This window comes from Budorcas taxicolor, chromosome 21 (assembly GCF_023091745.1).
Source record: "Budorcas taxicolor isolate Tak-1 chromosome 21, Takin1.1, whole genome shotgun sequence".
Classification (NCBI taxonomy): domain Eukaryota; kingdom Metazoa; phylum Chordata; class Mammalia; order Artiodactyla; family Bovidae; genus Budorcas; species Budorcas taxicolor.
The window spans coordinates 73,661,174-73,676,709 of NC_068930.1; the positions used below are offsets into that span (position 1 = coordinate 73,661,174).

Below are 15,536 nucleotides of genomic sequence, written 5' to 3' on the forward strand. Positions count from 1 at the left end.
CAGGGAGGGACTCTGCGGGGACCCTGGGGACAGAGGGGGGCCCGAGGGCCCAGCAGGGTGGGCCCCCACCTTGAAGAGGGTCACGGTGGCGCTGTAGCAGACGCTGAGCAGGAAGAGCGTGATGAAGATGGAGATAGTCGTCCAGAGCCCGTCCAGCTCCCCGTCCTGGGCGTCCGCACAGCTCTCCTCCTCCAGCAGCAGATCTGCACAGGGAGGGGGGTCAGTGCTGTGTCAGCCCACGGGGGGCTGGGCGGGGCCATTGGGGCTTCGGGGCAGGGCTCCCTCTGCGGCGGGGGGGACGGCGGTGTGATCCCCCATGGGCCGGGCAGGCGTCACCCGAGGTCAGTCTGTGGGCCCCAGCCCCAGCCCCAGCCCCTCCAGCCCTGGCCACTGTCTGGGCCTGGCCTGTGGGGTCCTGCTCCCACCCTGAGCTGTGCCCTGAGCTGGGGCCCTGACCCCACCTCCCCGCAGGACAGAGGCTCAGTTCCTGGCCTCCTCTGCCCTGGGGGCCAGGCCTGGAGCCGGGAGGCTCAGCAGAGCGCACGTGCCTGGGCCCTGTCCCCGGGAGGGAGGGCAGACAGTGCCGGGCTGTGTCCCTGTGCCCGAGGGGTGAGGGTGCCAGGACGAGGGGCTGAGGGGGGATCTCAGCCTGTGAGGGAGGGGCGTGGGTGCCCCAGGGGAGGCGAGGAAGGATGTCTGACCTGGTCAGTGTGGTCAGTGTGGGAAAGGGCCGCTGAGCAGCCCAAGGGCGCTGGAGGATGGGGACCAGCTGGTGTCCACAGGGAGGGCTCACGAGACCCAGCTCTGGGTCTGGGCCTGTGGGGACACCCCATGGGTCCCCGAGTGCGAGACCTGAGTGTGTGCAGGTGTGTGGGTGAGTGAGGGGGGTGAAGCGTGCTCGTGTGCGGGTGGACGCCTGAGTGCGTGTGGAGGAGGCTGGGTGTGGGCTGTCTCGTGTGCGTGCGGGGCTGGGGCTTGGTGTCCGTGGCTCTGGGCTCAGTGTCCCCAGGGAGCAGCTAGGTCCCTGCCCTGGACGTTCAGGGCTCCCAGCCTGGGCCCTTTTCAGGCACAGGGACGACCTCCCCATGGGCGCACAGGCCTGGCCCCAGGCAGAGAGAGCCAGGCAGAGCCTCCTGGCCGACGAGGACGACGCCTGACCTCGGGAGCCTGAGGGTGAAGCAGGGCCACCCCCCGGGCCACTCTGGCTCCAGGAGGCCCAGAGTGGACACACGGACTCCGGGCACCCAGGAACAGGGGCCTGGGGACAAAGACGTGGCCCTGCCCCTCGGCGTGGGCTGGAGAAGAGGCGGGAAGCATTGGGCCTCAATCCCTGAGGTCTCGGGGGCGTCCCCCGTTCCCGCCCAGAGTCCGGCCCAGCATGTGGTGGCTGGAGGGGGCCGTGGAGCTGCGCCTCTGGCCAAGCCCCTCCGAGGCCTCGGGCAGCCCCCAGGTGGCCTGCTGGACCCACTCACTGTGTGTCTGGCCCGGAGAGGGGTCAGCGCCCCCACAGATGCTGAACAAAGCGGCCCAGAGTGGGCTCAGCCCGCCCCCCGCAGGCCTGGCGGTCACCAGGGCTCTGCCTCGGAAAGAACCAGCACAGCATTGCAGGGGCCCAGGGCGGCCTGGGTGCTTTATTCATGGCGGCCCAGGAGGCATGCACACAGGGAGGGGCTAGGGCGTCCTGGCTGGACCTGGAGCCCGGGGAGGGCGGGCTGGGTGAGGGCTTGCTGGTGCGGGGACGTGTGGCTCATTTACCCGGAGGCTTAGAGATGGACTTCTGTGTGTAGTGATTGTGCAGAGCCTCATGCATCACCACACACGCGTAGGTGTCTCCTCTTTGCCAGCTGCTCTTGTCCACCCTGAGCCTGCTGTACAGGAAGTAGGAGCCGTCGGCGTCCCGCTGGGATGTGGTCGTGCCGTATTTGTCCTCCGACTCAGGCTGCCCATCTCTCTGCCACTCCACGGCGATGTAGTCTGGGTAGAAGCCGGTGACGAGGCAGGTGACGCTGAGCGTGCTTTTGCTGAGCTCTTCCTGGGGTGGGGCCAGGACGTACACCTGCGGCTCCCGGGCCTGCCCTGCGGGGACAGACAAGCCTGTTAGCACAGCAGTCACTCTGACTGGCCCACGGGACCCTCCTGGGCCCGCCCACCTGGCCCACCTTTGGTCCTGGAGATGGTCCTCACGATGGGGGCCGGGAGGCCTTCGTTGTGGACCTTGCATTTGAACTCCTTTCCTCCTGTCCAGTCTTGGTGCTGGATGGGCAGGGCGCTGACCACGCGGAAGGTGCTGTTGAACTGCTCCTCTCTCGGCTTTGTCCTGGCCGTGTGCACCTGCACGTTGTCCACGAACCAGGAGAACTGCACCTCGGGGTCATCCTGGCCCACGTCCACCACCACACACGTGACCTCGGGCTTTCCAGAGATTGTAAGGGTGTCCTTGGGTTTCGGTGGGAAGATGAAGACAGACGGTCCTCCGGGGAGCTCAGGGGCTTTGGGGAAGACATAACAGGTGTCAGCCCCTGGGCAGACTTCCTCTTGGCCCCACAGCCTCGCCTGTGGCCCTCCCGGACCCTGACCACGTCCAGGGTTGATGGTGAGACTGGGTGACTTACGTGGGCATTGGCAACGTTTGCATGGGTCTGGGCATCCGGGCTCTGAAGAGAGAGCAGACTGGGGGTTACCAGGGGCAGGAAGCCATGGGCTGGGCTTAGGGCAGGGATGGGTTTTGGCAGGTCTGAGCCCAGGGCCTGTCTCTGTGGGTCCAGGCATGTGGACGTCGACCAGCCTCGGCTACCCTGGACCTGGAGGAAACTCCAGACGACCCCCTCCCCAAGCCTGCGAGACCATCGGGAGAGAGACAGACAGGGCCTCCCCTGACACGCTGGGCCTGGTTCACAGCACCCCTGGGGGTGGGGTCCCTGCAGGCAGAGGGGCTGACCCTGGTCTCCTGGAGTGGACACCCTCCCCGGGGGTCATCTTCTCACCAACACGCTTGTCCACCTTGGTGCTGCTGGCCGGGTGGGCTACGTTGCAGATGAAGGTCTGGGCTCCTGAGGTGCTGGCCGGCACGGTCACCATGCTGCTGAGAGAGTAGAGCCCAGAGGACTGCAGGACGGCCGGGAAGGTGTGCACGCCGCTGGTCAGGGCACCCGAGTTCCAGGTCACGGTCACCGGCTCGGGCATATAGCTGGAGACCAGGCAGCCCAGGGTCACGATGGAGCTGGACGTGTCCCCGCAGCAAGAAGTCAGAGGGTAGACTTTCGGGGGTGTGGTGGAGGCTGTGAGAGAGGAGGCTGGGTGAATGCAGGGTCCAGCAGGACCTCAGGTGCCCAGGCCTGGGGCACCTCTGAGCCCAGCCACCATCTGCTTCCAGGGTCTGACGACTGCCCGGCATGGTGGCCACCTGGCTCTGTGTGCTGCAGCTGGGATGTCTGGACACAGCTTGGGTCGGTGAGTGTGGCCTCCTTTATTAGAGCCCTAGGGCCCCTTCCCTCCTGTTGGAGCCTGGCCTGACCCATGGCCCCTGCTCCCCCATCCTGGTCAGCTCCCTGGGCCTGCAGCCTGTCTGACTGCTGAGAGGGCGCCCTGTATTTCCTTGCCCCCTCGCACCGCCCTATCAAGCACACCGTGCCAGGTCTGGCCCTACTTTGGCTCCTGAGCCACACAGGCTACTGGGACAGGCGGACCCTCGGCCCAGGAAGTGCAGCCCACCCGGTGCCCTCAGGTGCCCCTTCCCTGCAGCCCCAGAGCCCTTCCTCTCGGGTCTTTGCTCCTCCTTGCTTTGTTCTTCATGCAGACCCTCCACCAAACCGCGCCCCCGTCAGCTTGAGGGGCGGCCCACGCCCCTGTCTCAGCCCTCCGCCTCACCAGCTGTGGCCGGGGCTCTCCCAGCGCTGTGTCCTTGCTCCCTGACGCCCGCTCCTTGCCCTCGTCCAGCACCCACACCCCTGTCTCAGCCCTTTGGACTCAGCTCTGGACGGCTGCGCTCTTGGGCCCATCTTCTCTGCAGGGCCCGCACTGCCCGGTGTCCCTGAATCTAGCCCCATAGCACAAACGGCTGCTTGCACCCTAGGACCCTTTCCTGCTGGTGTGCTGAGCACACATGGTCAGCTGAGGCCCTCGGCAGGGGCGCGACATCCCAGCGCCTGCTCAGTTGCACCGTCGTTGTCTGCCCCCCTAATACCCTGGGAGAGCTCCCTGAACTCCCAGCCCCCTGCTTATCCCCAGAAGCTGTACCTGCTCCCTCAGATCTCCAAGGCACTCCCTGTCCTCCCAGCCCCTGCTCACCCACAAGCTACACCTGTTCACCCAAAGCAACAGGAGCACCTCCTGTCCTCCCAGCCTCCTGCTAACCAACACAAGCTGTACCCGTTCACCCAAAGCAACAATGCACCTCCTGTCCTCCCAGCCTCCTGCTTACCCTCAAGCTATAACTGCTCCCCCAAATCTCCAGGGGCACCCCATGTCCTCCCAGCCCCCTGGTTACCCTCACAAGCTGTACCTGCTCCCTCAAAACACCAAGGGCTCCCTCTGCCCTACCAGCCCCCTGCTCATCCACAGAAGCACTACCTGCTCCCCTAAAGCTCTTGACATACTCCCTGCTTTCCCAGCCCCCTGCTCACCCTCACAAGCTGTACCTGCTCCCCCAAAGCACCAGGCACACCCCCTTACTTTCAGCCCCCTGCTCACCCTCATAACCTGTGCCTGCTTCCCCAAAGCACAAGGGGCTCCCCCTGTCCTCCCAGCCCCTGCTCACCCTCATAACCTATACCTGCTCCCTGAAAGCTCTTGAGATACCCCCTGCTTTCTCAGGCCCCTGCTCACCCTCATAACCTGTACCAGCTCCCCCAAAGCAGTAGGGGCTCCCCCTGGCCTCCCAACCTCCTACTCACACTGAAAGGCTGTACACGCTCCTGCAAAGTACCAGGGGCCCCCACTGTCCACCCAGCTCCTTCTCACCGTCACAAGCTGTACCTGCTCCCTCAAAGAACCAGGGGCTCCCCCTGTCTTCCCAGCCCCTGCTCACCCTCTCAAGCTGTACCTGCTCCCCCAGAGCACCAGGGCATCCCCCTGCCCTCCCAGCCCCAGCTCACCCTCACAGGCTGTACCTGCTCCCCCAAAGCACCAGGGGCTCCCCCTGTCCTCCTAGCCCCTTGCTCACCCTCTCAAGCTGTACCTGCTCCCCCAAAGCACCAGGGGCTCCCCTCCCCTCCCAGCCCCTGCTCACCCTCTCATGCTGTACCTGCTCCCCCAAAGCACCAGGGCATCCCCCTGCCCTCCCAGCCCCAGCTCACCCTCACAGGCTGTACCTGCTCCCCCAAAGCACCAGGGGCTCGCCCTGTCCTCCTAGCCCCTTGCTCACCCTCTCAAGCTGTACCTGCTCCCCCAAAGCACCAGGGGCTCCCCTCCCCTCCCAGCCCCTGCTCACCCTCTCAAAATGTACCTGCTCCCCCAAAGCACCGGGGCATCCCCCTGCCCTCCCAGCCCCAGCTCACCCTCACAGGCTGTACCTGTTCCCACAAAGCACCAGGGGCTCCCCTTGTCCTCCCAGCCCCTACTCAGCGTTACAGGCTGTACCTGCTCCCCCAAAGCACCAGGGCATCCCCCTGCCCTCCCAGCCTCTGCTCACCCTCTCAAGTTGTACCTGCTCCCCCAAAGCACCAGGGGCTCCCCCTGTCCTCCCAGCGCCCTGCTCACCCTCACAGGCTGTACCTGCTCCCCCAAAGCACCAGAGGTTCCCCTGCCCTCCCAGCCGCTGCTCACCCTCACAGGCTGTACCTGCTCCCCCAAAGCACCAGGGGCTCCCCTGTCCTCCCAGCCCCTGCTCACCCTTACAGGCTGTACCTGCTCCCCCAAAGCACCAGGGGCCCCCACTGTCTTCCCAGCTCCTTCTCACCATCACAAGCTGTACCTGCTCCCCCAAAACACCAGGGGCTCCCCCTTTCCTCCCAGCACCTTGCTCACCCTCTCAAGCTGTACCTGCTCCCCCAAAGCACAAGGGCATCCCCCTGTCCTCCTAGCCCCTTGCTCACCCTCTCAAGCTGTACCTGCTCCCCCAAAGCACCAGGGGCTCCCCTCCCCTCCCAGCCCCTGCTCACCCTCTCAGGCTGTACCTGCTCCCCCAAAGCACCAGGGCATCCCCCTGCCCTCCCAGCCCCAGCTCACCCTCACAGGCTGTACCTGCTCCCCCAAAGCACCAGGGGCTCCCCCTGTCCTCCTAGCCCCTTGCTCACCCTCTCAAGCTGTACCTGCTCCCCAAAAGCACCAGGGGCTCCCCTCCCCTCCCAGCCCCTGCTCACCCTCTCAGGCTGTACCTGCTCCCCCAAAGCACCAGGGCATCCCCCTGCCCTCCCAGCCCCAGCTCACCCTCACAGGCTGTACCTGCTCCCACAAAGCACCAGGGACACCCCCTTTTCTCCCAGCCCCAGCTCACCGTTACAGGCTGTACCTGCTCCCACAAAGCACCAGGGCATCCCCCTGCCCTCCCAGCCCCAGCTCACCGTTACAGGCTGTACCTGCTCCCACAAAGCACCAGGGGCTCCCCTTGTCCTCCCAGCCCCTACTCAGCGTTACAGGCTGTACCTGCTCCCCCAAAGCACCAGGGCATCCCCCTGCCCTTCCAGCCCCTGCTCACCCTCTCAAGTTGTACCTGCTCCCCCAAAGCACCAGGGGCTCCCCCTGTCCTCCCAGCGCCCTGCTCACCCTCAGAGGCTGTACCTGCTCCCCCAAAGCACCAGGGGCTCCCCCTGTCCTCCCAGCACCCTGCTCACCCTCACAGGCTGTACCTGCTCCCCCAAAGCACCAGAGGCTCCCCTGCCCTCCCAGCCGCTGCTCACCCTCACAGGCTGTACCTGCTCCCCCAAAGCACCAGGGGCTCCCCTGTCCTCCCAGCCCCTGCTCACCCTTACAGGCTGTACCTGCTCCCCCAAAGCACCAGGGGCCCCCACTGTCTTCCCAGCTCCTTCTCACCATCACAAGCTGTACCTGCTCCCCCAAAACACCAGGGGCTCCCCCTTTCCTCCCAGCACCTTGCTCACCCTCTCAAGCTGTACCTGCTTCCCCAAAGCACCAGAGGCTCCCCCTGTCCTCCTAGCCCCTTGCTCACCCTCTCAAGCTGTACCTGCTCCCCCAAAGCACCAGGGGCTCCCCTCCCCTCCCAGCCCCTGCTCACCCTCTCAGGCTGTACCTGCTCCCCCAAAGCACCAGGGCATCCCCCTGCCCTCCCAGCCCCAGCTCACCCTCACAGGCTGTACCTGCTCCCCCAAAGCACCAGGGGCTCCCCCTGTCCTCCTAGCCCCTTGCTCACCCTCTCAAGCTGTACCTGCTCCCCCAAAGCACCAGGGGCTCCCCTCCCCTCCCAGCCCCTGCTCACCCTCTCAGGCTGTACCTGCTCCCCCAAAGCACCAGGGCATCCCCCTGCCCTCCCAGCCCCAGCTCACCGTTACAGGCTGTACCTGCTCCCACAAAGCACCAGGGGCTCCCCTTGTCCTCCCAGCCCCTACTCAGCGTTACAGGCTGTACCTGCTCCCCCAAAGCACCAGGGCATCCCCCTGCCCTCCCAGCCCCTGCTCACCCTCTCAAGTTGTACCTGCTCCCCCAAAGCACCAGGGGCTCCCCCTGTCCTCCCAGCGCCCTGCTCACCCTCACAGGCTGTACCTGCTCCCCCAAAGCACCAGAGGTTCCCCTGCCCTCCCAGCCGCTGCTCACCCTCACAGGCTGTACCTGCTCCCCCAAAGCACCAGGGGCTCCCCTGTCCTCCCAGCCCCTGCTCACCCTTACAGGCTGTACCTGCTCCCCCAAAGCACCAGGGGCCCCCACTGTCTTCCCAGCTCCTTCTCACCATCACAAGCTGTACCTGCTCCCCCAAAACACCAGGGGCTCCCCCTTTCCTCCCAGCACCTTGCTCACCCTCTCAAGCTGTACCTGCTCCCCCAAAGCACCAGAGGCTCCCCCTGTCCTCCTAGCCCCTTGCTCACCCTCTCAAGCTGTACCTGCTCCCCCAAAGCACCAGGGGCTCCCCCTGTGCTCCCAGCCCCTGCTCACCCTCACAGGCTGTACCTGCTCCCCTAAAGCAGCAGGGGCATTCCCTGTCCTCCCAGCGCCCTGCTCACCCTCACAGGCTGTACCTGCTCCTACGAAGCACCAGGCCATCTTCCCACCTTCCCAGCCCCTGCTCACCCTGACAAGCTGTACCTGCTCCCCCAAAGCACCAGGGGCTCCCCTGTCCTCCCAGCCCCTGCTCACCCTTACAGGCTGTACCTGCTTCCCCAAACACCAGGGACCCCCTGCCCTCCTTACTGCTGCTCACCCACAGGCTGTACCTGCTCTTCCAGATCTCCAGGCCCTCCACCCCCGCCCTCCCAGCCCCTGCTCCCTTGCAGCCTTGCTCCTCCCTGTCCCTGGGCTGCCTCCTCAGCCTCTCCTGCCCCTCTGGCCCCTCTGGGAGCCCTCACCCCTGCCCATGTCCACTCCTCACCCCTTTATTTCCTGGGCTCAGCTCTCATCTCTGGACTTGCCAGGTGCCCACGCGGCCTCCAAGCAGCCCTCCCCTGGCGGAGCTCTGTCCACCTGGGCCCCTCCTGGTGGAGGTCCTGGCCCTTGCTCTCCGCTCTTCTCTATCCCTCCACCCATACCCTCCTCTGGCCCCTTGCTGCCTCTAGTTTTCGGGTCACCTGCCTCTCTCCAGCTCCCGCTGCTGGTCCTCAGGCCCTGGGCTCTGGTCAGCCCCTTGTGTCCTGGGGGGCTGTGGGCTCAGCCCTATGTTGCCCACTGTGGACACGGAACCCAGCTGGCCCTGCAGTCCTGCCCCCAGCTCTGCCGCTGTGCTCAGCCCCAGCCCAGTCGGGACCCACAGTCCCCGCACATGGCCCTATCCTGGGACCCACGTCGGCTCCACCAGCCTGTCCAGGAGCCGTCACTGCCCTGGGGTCCTCTCCCTTCCCTGCTCCTCAGATCAGACCGTCCTTCCATCCTGGCTGGTCCTCATGCCCACCCAGCCCTGGCCTCCAGAGCCCCTGGTCATGCGCAGCCCTCCCCTCCCGTCTCCAGCCCGTCCTGCTCCTCGACAGCCCACAGCCCCCCCCCCCCCCCCGAGCTCCCCAGCCCCGGGCAGCAGCGCTCTTGGTGCGGTGCCCCCTGCCCGGGTTCCGTCCCCGCCCTCGTCCCGCACCGTGACTAGGGGCAGCTGCCTCCCCCAGGCCCACTCGGCCGCTCCAGCCCCTCCTGGGGTCCCGAGGCCAATCTCCCTCCAGGGCTCTCATTCCTGTCCCTGTGTGCTCACCCTCAGGGTCCCCACTCACCCATGGTGGGGGCCGTGGAGGGGGCTCCCCTGCAGCCCGGGGCTCCGGGCCCCTTCCCTGCTCTGGCCCCAGACACATGTGCTCCTGGGATCTGTGCGCTGTGTCTGCAGCCCTGCTCCCTAGGACTTGGGCACCAGTCCCAGGAGGTGTGAGGGCCCTTCCCCCAGTGCCGTGAACACTAAGAACAGGAATGAAACCTGGTGACTCCATCTGCCTCCTGAAGTTCCCTGTGCACTGTGTCTGCAGCCCTGCTCCCTGGGACTTGGGCACCAGTCCCAGGAGGCGTGAGGGCCCTTCCCCCAGTGCCGTGAAGACTAAGAACAGGAATGAAACCTGGTGACGCGACTTGCTTCCTGAAGTTCCCTTTTCTTCTGAGTGTTTTCTGTCTCAGAGGGCCTGGGGGAGTCCAGACGCGGCTGAGGTATGTCTTGTGCGTTGGTGGGGTGGCTTAAACAGCGCCCTTGCACCCAGGGGAGGAGCGGGAATCCCGGCCGTCACGGTGTTGCTCTCCCTCATGCATTGTGCCTGGCCAACCCACCACATCCCAGGGATAAAGCAGGAGTCTGGTGTTAATATATCCACACGACTGCATACACAGTAGATAGCCAGCAAGGACCTACAGCACAGCATAGTGAAGCCCTAGGGACAGGAATAGGGGGAGAGAAAGGAATGCGAGGGATCCAGAATGGCAAGTAAGAAAAACGTCACTGTTTGCAGATGACATAATTTAATACATGCAAAATGCTAAAGAAGGTACCGGAAAGCTCCTAGAGCTCCGTAATGAATTGGATAAAATTTATGGGTACAAAATTAATACATAGAAATCTGTTGCATTCTATATGGCAGCGATGAAATACCATAAAGAGAATTTAAGGAAAGAATCACATTTACCATCCCATCAAAAAGAATAATACCTAGGAATAACCCTTCCCTAGTCAAGGCTATGGTTTTTCCTGTGGTCACGTATGGATGCGAGAGTTGGACTGTGAAGAGGGCTGAGCACCGAAGAATTGATGCTTTTGAACTGTGGTGTTGGAGAAGACTCTTGAGGGTCCCTGGGACTGCAAGGAGATCCAACCAGTCCATTCTGCAGGAGATCAGCCCTGGGATTTCTTTGGAGGGAATGATGCTGAAGCTGAAGCTCCAGTACTTTGGCCACCTCATGCCAAGTGTTGACTCATTGGAAAAGACTCTGATGCTGGGAGGGATTGGGGGCAGGAGGAGAAGGGGACGACCGAGGATGAGATGGCTGGATGGCATCACTGACTCGATGGACGTGAGTCTGAGTGAACTCCGGGAGTTGGTGATGGACAGGGAGGCCTGGTGTGCTGCGATTCATGGGGTCGCAAGGAGTCAGACACAACTGAGTGACTGAACTGAACTGAGCTGAACTGAGGAGGCAAAATTCCTCTTCTCTGAAAGCTATGACACCGATGAAGAAATTAAGGCGACACAAGCAGATGGAAAGATGCTCTTAAATCAGAAGAATCGATAGTGCGCCAATGACGCTTCTACCCAAAGCAGCCTACAGGTTCCACGTAACACCTGTCAGATGACCAATGGCAATTTTCACAGACCCAAAACAAAATTAAAAAAATTTGTTGGGTGACATAAAGACCCCAGATAGTCAAAGCAATCTCAAGAAACAAAAATGGAGCTGGAGGCATCGGGCTCCCTGACTTCAGAGTAAACCACGAAGCTACAGGCAACGAAACATTATGATGCTTGCACAAAAACACAGTCATAGGTCGGTGATCAGAGAAACAGGTGGACAGCCCAGGAGTGATCCCACCCACCTACGGTCAATTCATCTGCGGCACAGGGGGCAAGACACAACACGGAGAAAAGACCGTCGGTCTCTTGAATAAGTCCTGGAAAAACTGGATTGTTACTTTCTAATAAATGAACTTATAAATTCTCTAGATCCATGGGCAAAAATAAACTCAAAATGGATTAAAGACAAAAGTGTGAAATGGGAGGCTATCAAAGAGAAAGAGGAAAACATGGGCAAAACGCTCTTTGACATAAATCAAGGTGGTATCTTTTTGTAACCATCTCCTAGGGTAATAGAAATAAAAAGAAAAATAAACAAATGGGACCTAATTAAGCTAAAAGGCTTTTGTACAGCATGGAAAACCATCAACAAAACAATACTACCTGCAGAATGTGAGAAGATATTTGCAAATCATGTGACCACTAAAGGATAAACTTCCAAAATGTGCAAGCAGCTCATACAGCTCAATAAAAAATAAAAGTAAAATAAAGCTAAACAACCCACGAGGAGAGAGAAAACTGGCCAAGGTGGAGTGTTCAGGATCTCTTGCCCCACATTTTGCAAATAGTGACTGTGTAATAGCTGAGATCGTTTATAGCACTGCACGTGTCCGTCATGAGGTACTGGCTCGGCCAAGGCTTGTGTGTGATATCCACACGTGAGCTCCACCCGGAATGCGGCAGCACTTTACTGCTTCTGGTTTACTGACTACACTAAAGCCTTTGAATGGGTGCATCACAACAGACTGGAACATTCTTAAAGAGAGGGGAATACCAGACCACATTAACTGCCTCCTGAGAAACCTGTATGCAGGTCAAGAAGTAACAGTTAGAACCAGATAAGGAACAACAGACTGGTTCAAATTTGGAAAAGGAGAACATCAAGATTGTATATTGTCCCCCTGCTTATTTAACGTCTATGCCGAGCACCTCATGGGAAATGCCTGGATGGAGAAGCACAGCTGGAATCAAGATTGCCAGGAAAAATAGCAATAACCTCAGATATGCAGATGACACCACCCTTATGGCAGAAAATGAAGAGGAACTAAAGAGGAAGTGAAAGAGGAGAGTGAAAAAGCTGGCTTAAAACTCAACATTCAAAACATGAAGATCATGGCGTTCATGGCAAAATAGATGAGGAAACAATGGAAACAGTGACAGACTATTTTCTTGGGCTCCAAAATCACTGCAGATGGTGACTGCAGCCATGAAATTAAAAGACACCTGTTCCTTGAAGAAAAGCAATGACCAACGTAGACAGCACACTAGAAAGCAGAGATATTACTTTGCTGGCAAGGGTCCATTTAGTCAAAGCTATGGTTTCTCCAGCAGTCATGTATGGATATGAGAATTGGACCATAAAGAAAGCTGAGTGAAGAATCAATGCTTTTGAACTGTGGTGTTGGAAAAGACTCTTGAGAATCCCTTGGACTACAAGGAGATCCAACCACTCCAATCTAAAGGAGATCAGTCCTGGGTATTCATTGGAAGCACTGATGTTGAAGCTGAAACTCCAATACTTTGGCCACCTCATGCCAAGTGTTGACTCATTGGAAAAGACTCTGATGCTGGGAGGGATTGGGGGCAGAAGGAGAAGGGGACGACAGAGGATGAGATGGCTGGATGGCATCACTCATTCAATGGACGTGACTTTGAGCAAGCTCTGGGAGTTGGTGATGGACAGGGAGGCCTGACGTGCTGCAGCCCATGGGGTTGCAAAGAGTTGGACACGACAGAGCAGCTGGACTGACTGACAGGGGTCGCTTTCTCGGTCCCGGTCTCCCCACTGCACCTCTCCCCTCTACGCGCTGCACGGTAACTAGGGTCTGGGGGACGCTTCACACCTGGTGTTGGGGCTCTCTCATGTTGGTCTGACAGTGTTTGACCCACATGCCTTTCTGATCGTCCCTGAAGGTCTCACCCCACTTTGGGGAGAGGATTTCTGGGCTTTACTGGGGCCATCGTGTTGTTAGGAGACCCTGGATAACCCCTTATTTGGCCCCAACTGAAGCTAATCAGAAGAGGGAGCCAGACCCATGCCTGCCATTCCCCTGTGGCCTGCGTATAGGGACCCCTGGGATGGCCCTCCACATGCCAGCTGCTGCCTGGGGTGAATTGCCATCATGTTAAATGAGCGATGCTGGTTTGGGGTAAATGGGACAGGTCAAGTCCATAAAGATACTCAGGGCTTCTCATCTAAGGCATCACCTCACGGCAATGGCTCTCAGCGGGTCCAGGTTCTCCTGGATCCTACTCCTTGTAGGATCTTTGACCTCTATCTTTCTTCTTCTCCCCTTTGGCCCACATCTATTTATCCTCGTAGAAAGGCCTGTCTCCTCCAGATCAGTCATGCATGTCCAGATGATGGTGATGCAGGGTCCCATCCACTCCCTGCAGCAGATTTCAACCAGGTGGCAGCAGGACTCACCAGGCAGAGTTCATGGCCCAAGGTAGGTAGAGTCCAGGAGTCCAGTGCCAGCCTGAAGGAGCTACAGAAGGACCATTACCCTCATCCCCCTAATTAGATTCCTTGGGGTCCAGGTATCTTAGGGGGGATGTGAGGTAGGAGACAGATGGCCCCACCAGTGGAATCAGTGTGACCTCTCTCCCCTGACTCTTTCTAGTAAAGTTCCCTTAAAATAAAATCCCATGAATGAACTCTGGGCTAGGTGCTTGTGGTCCCTTGGAAGTGAGTGGTGCCCCCACCAGAGGATGTGGACAAAGGACCGAGAGCAGGGGGCAGAGGAGTGAACCTGGCCCCGAGGACCCAAGTGTCCAGCCAGGACACTTGAGTTCAAGCAAGTGGACAAAGCAGGACAGTCTGTCCTGCTTCACATACTTTGATGCCCACAGAAACCCAAGCTCAGATTCCACCACACCTGCTCTGCTGGCCTCCAGCTCAGACTCACTGCCCCTCCCTACACGAAGGTCAAACAACAAGGTCAAACAACAGTCTCACTCCCAGTGGGCATACCCTAAGGGGTCAGTCACTCGGTGCTGAGGCCACAGAAATACAGCTACACAGCATCAAGGTGGGCCTAGTCACCACCCAACCCATCCACCCACTGATCTCAGGCAAAAGCAGCCAGTCTTTAGGCCCTGTCCCACCAGCCAGCCTAGACGGCCTGGTGAGCAAGTGAGGGCATCTGGAGCCCCACGGAAACAGGGCAGAGAGATGGACACACGTGCCCAAGGGCAGGGTTCCTTCAGATACAAAGAGCACTCTGCACCCAATGAGCAGAAAAACACGTGACCAGGGGGGCTTCACAGGAAGGAGAATGGGGTGGCCACCCCCAGGAGGAAAGTGGTCAATAATTAGAAAAGGAACCTAAGGAGGAAACTGGGGGCAGGGACCTTCTGGGCCTCCTGAGGGTGGTTGAGCACGTAGACCATACATCATGGCAGGGTGGCCTCATGCCCAGTACACAGTGCCTAGACCATGTTGACAGGAGAGTCCACTTTCAGTGAAGACCCTTCTCGCAGCTGCCGTCCATGCTGGGAGATCACATCCCATGGATGCTGACACAACCCTGCAGCCTGCAGAGATCGAGGGTAGAACACCCAGGGTTGGGCAACTCTGAGGTTGTCCAGAGACACCAAGGGTCTGGTTCACATGGAACACGAGACAAGGAGAGAGCCTCATACCAGGCCAAGGCCACAGCCTGGTCTGCTCCACCCTCACAGGTCAACACTCACTGGAGATCTCTTCCTGGCCAGTGGAAGGGGGGATGCCCAGAGATCTGTGCAGGAGGTGGAGGGGCCAACTTGCCCAGGTTAAATCCCAGGGGGGCCTCATGAACTTTCCTCTTCGTAAGACACTGGAGCCAAGGCCAGACCATTGACAGTCTCAGAACAATGACCTATGTAGGCAGCCACCAGCCCAGAGCATCCAGCTCCGCCACCGGAGCCAGACTGGGACACAGTCCTTTCCTTCCACCTCAGACCTGCACGTTGTCAGACCTCTATCTCTATCGACAGCCCAGGAAGCCCTACCACCACTCTGTGACTTCCTCCCACGGCCCAGTCTCCTTAATACCCCATGGCTTCCTGGATTTTGTCATCACTTCCCACTGAGGACCAACCAGAGAAAGCTGGACAGGACGTGGCCCAACCTTCACACTGCGATCCATATCTTGTCAGCCATCCAGCTTTCCCAGCCTTGCAGACCCCATCACATCTCTAATTTCTCTATAGGAAATCACATCACATTTCCTATAGAGAAGCTTTCTATAGACAGAAAACACGTTAACCTGCTAATACACACATTGTATATTAAGAATGTTATAGTTCAGTTCAGTCACTCACTTATGTCCGACTCTTTGTGATCTCATGGACTGCAGTAAGCCAGGCTTCCCTGTCCATCACCAACTCCCAGAGTTTGTTCAGACTCATGTGCTTTGAGTTGGTGATGCCATCCAGCCGTCTCATCCTCTGTTGTCTCCTTCTCCTCCTGCCTTGAATCAG

The 15,536-nt window shown here is 59.6% G+C and overlaps 2 gene segments (V, D, J or C); both read right to left on the reverse strand.

Annotated features, from left to right (window-relative positions):
* The window catches only part of LOC128067026 (Ig gamma-3 chain C region-like), a 125,589-nt gene that overhangs the window by 22,509 nt on the left and 87,544 nt on the right, over positions 1-15,536 (reverse strand).
* LOC128066527 (immunoglobulin heavy constant gamma 4-like) lies at positions 1,603-3,394 on the reverse strand. The segment is given in 5 exon segments: positions 1,603-2,076; positions 2,160-2,489; positions 2,613-2,654; positions 2,985-3,293; positions 3,382-3,394. Coding segments are annotated over 5 exon segments (1,023 nt in total).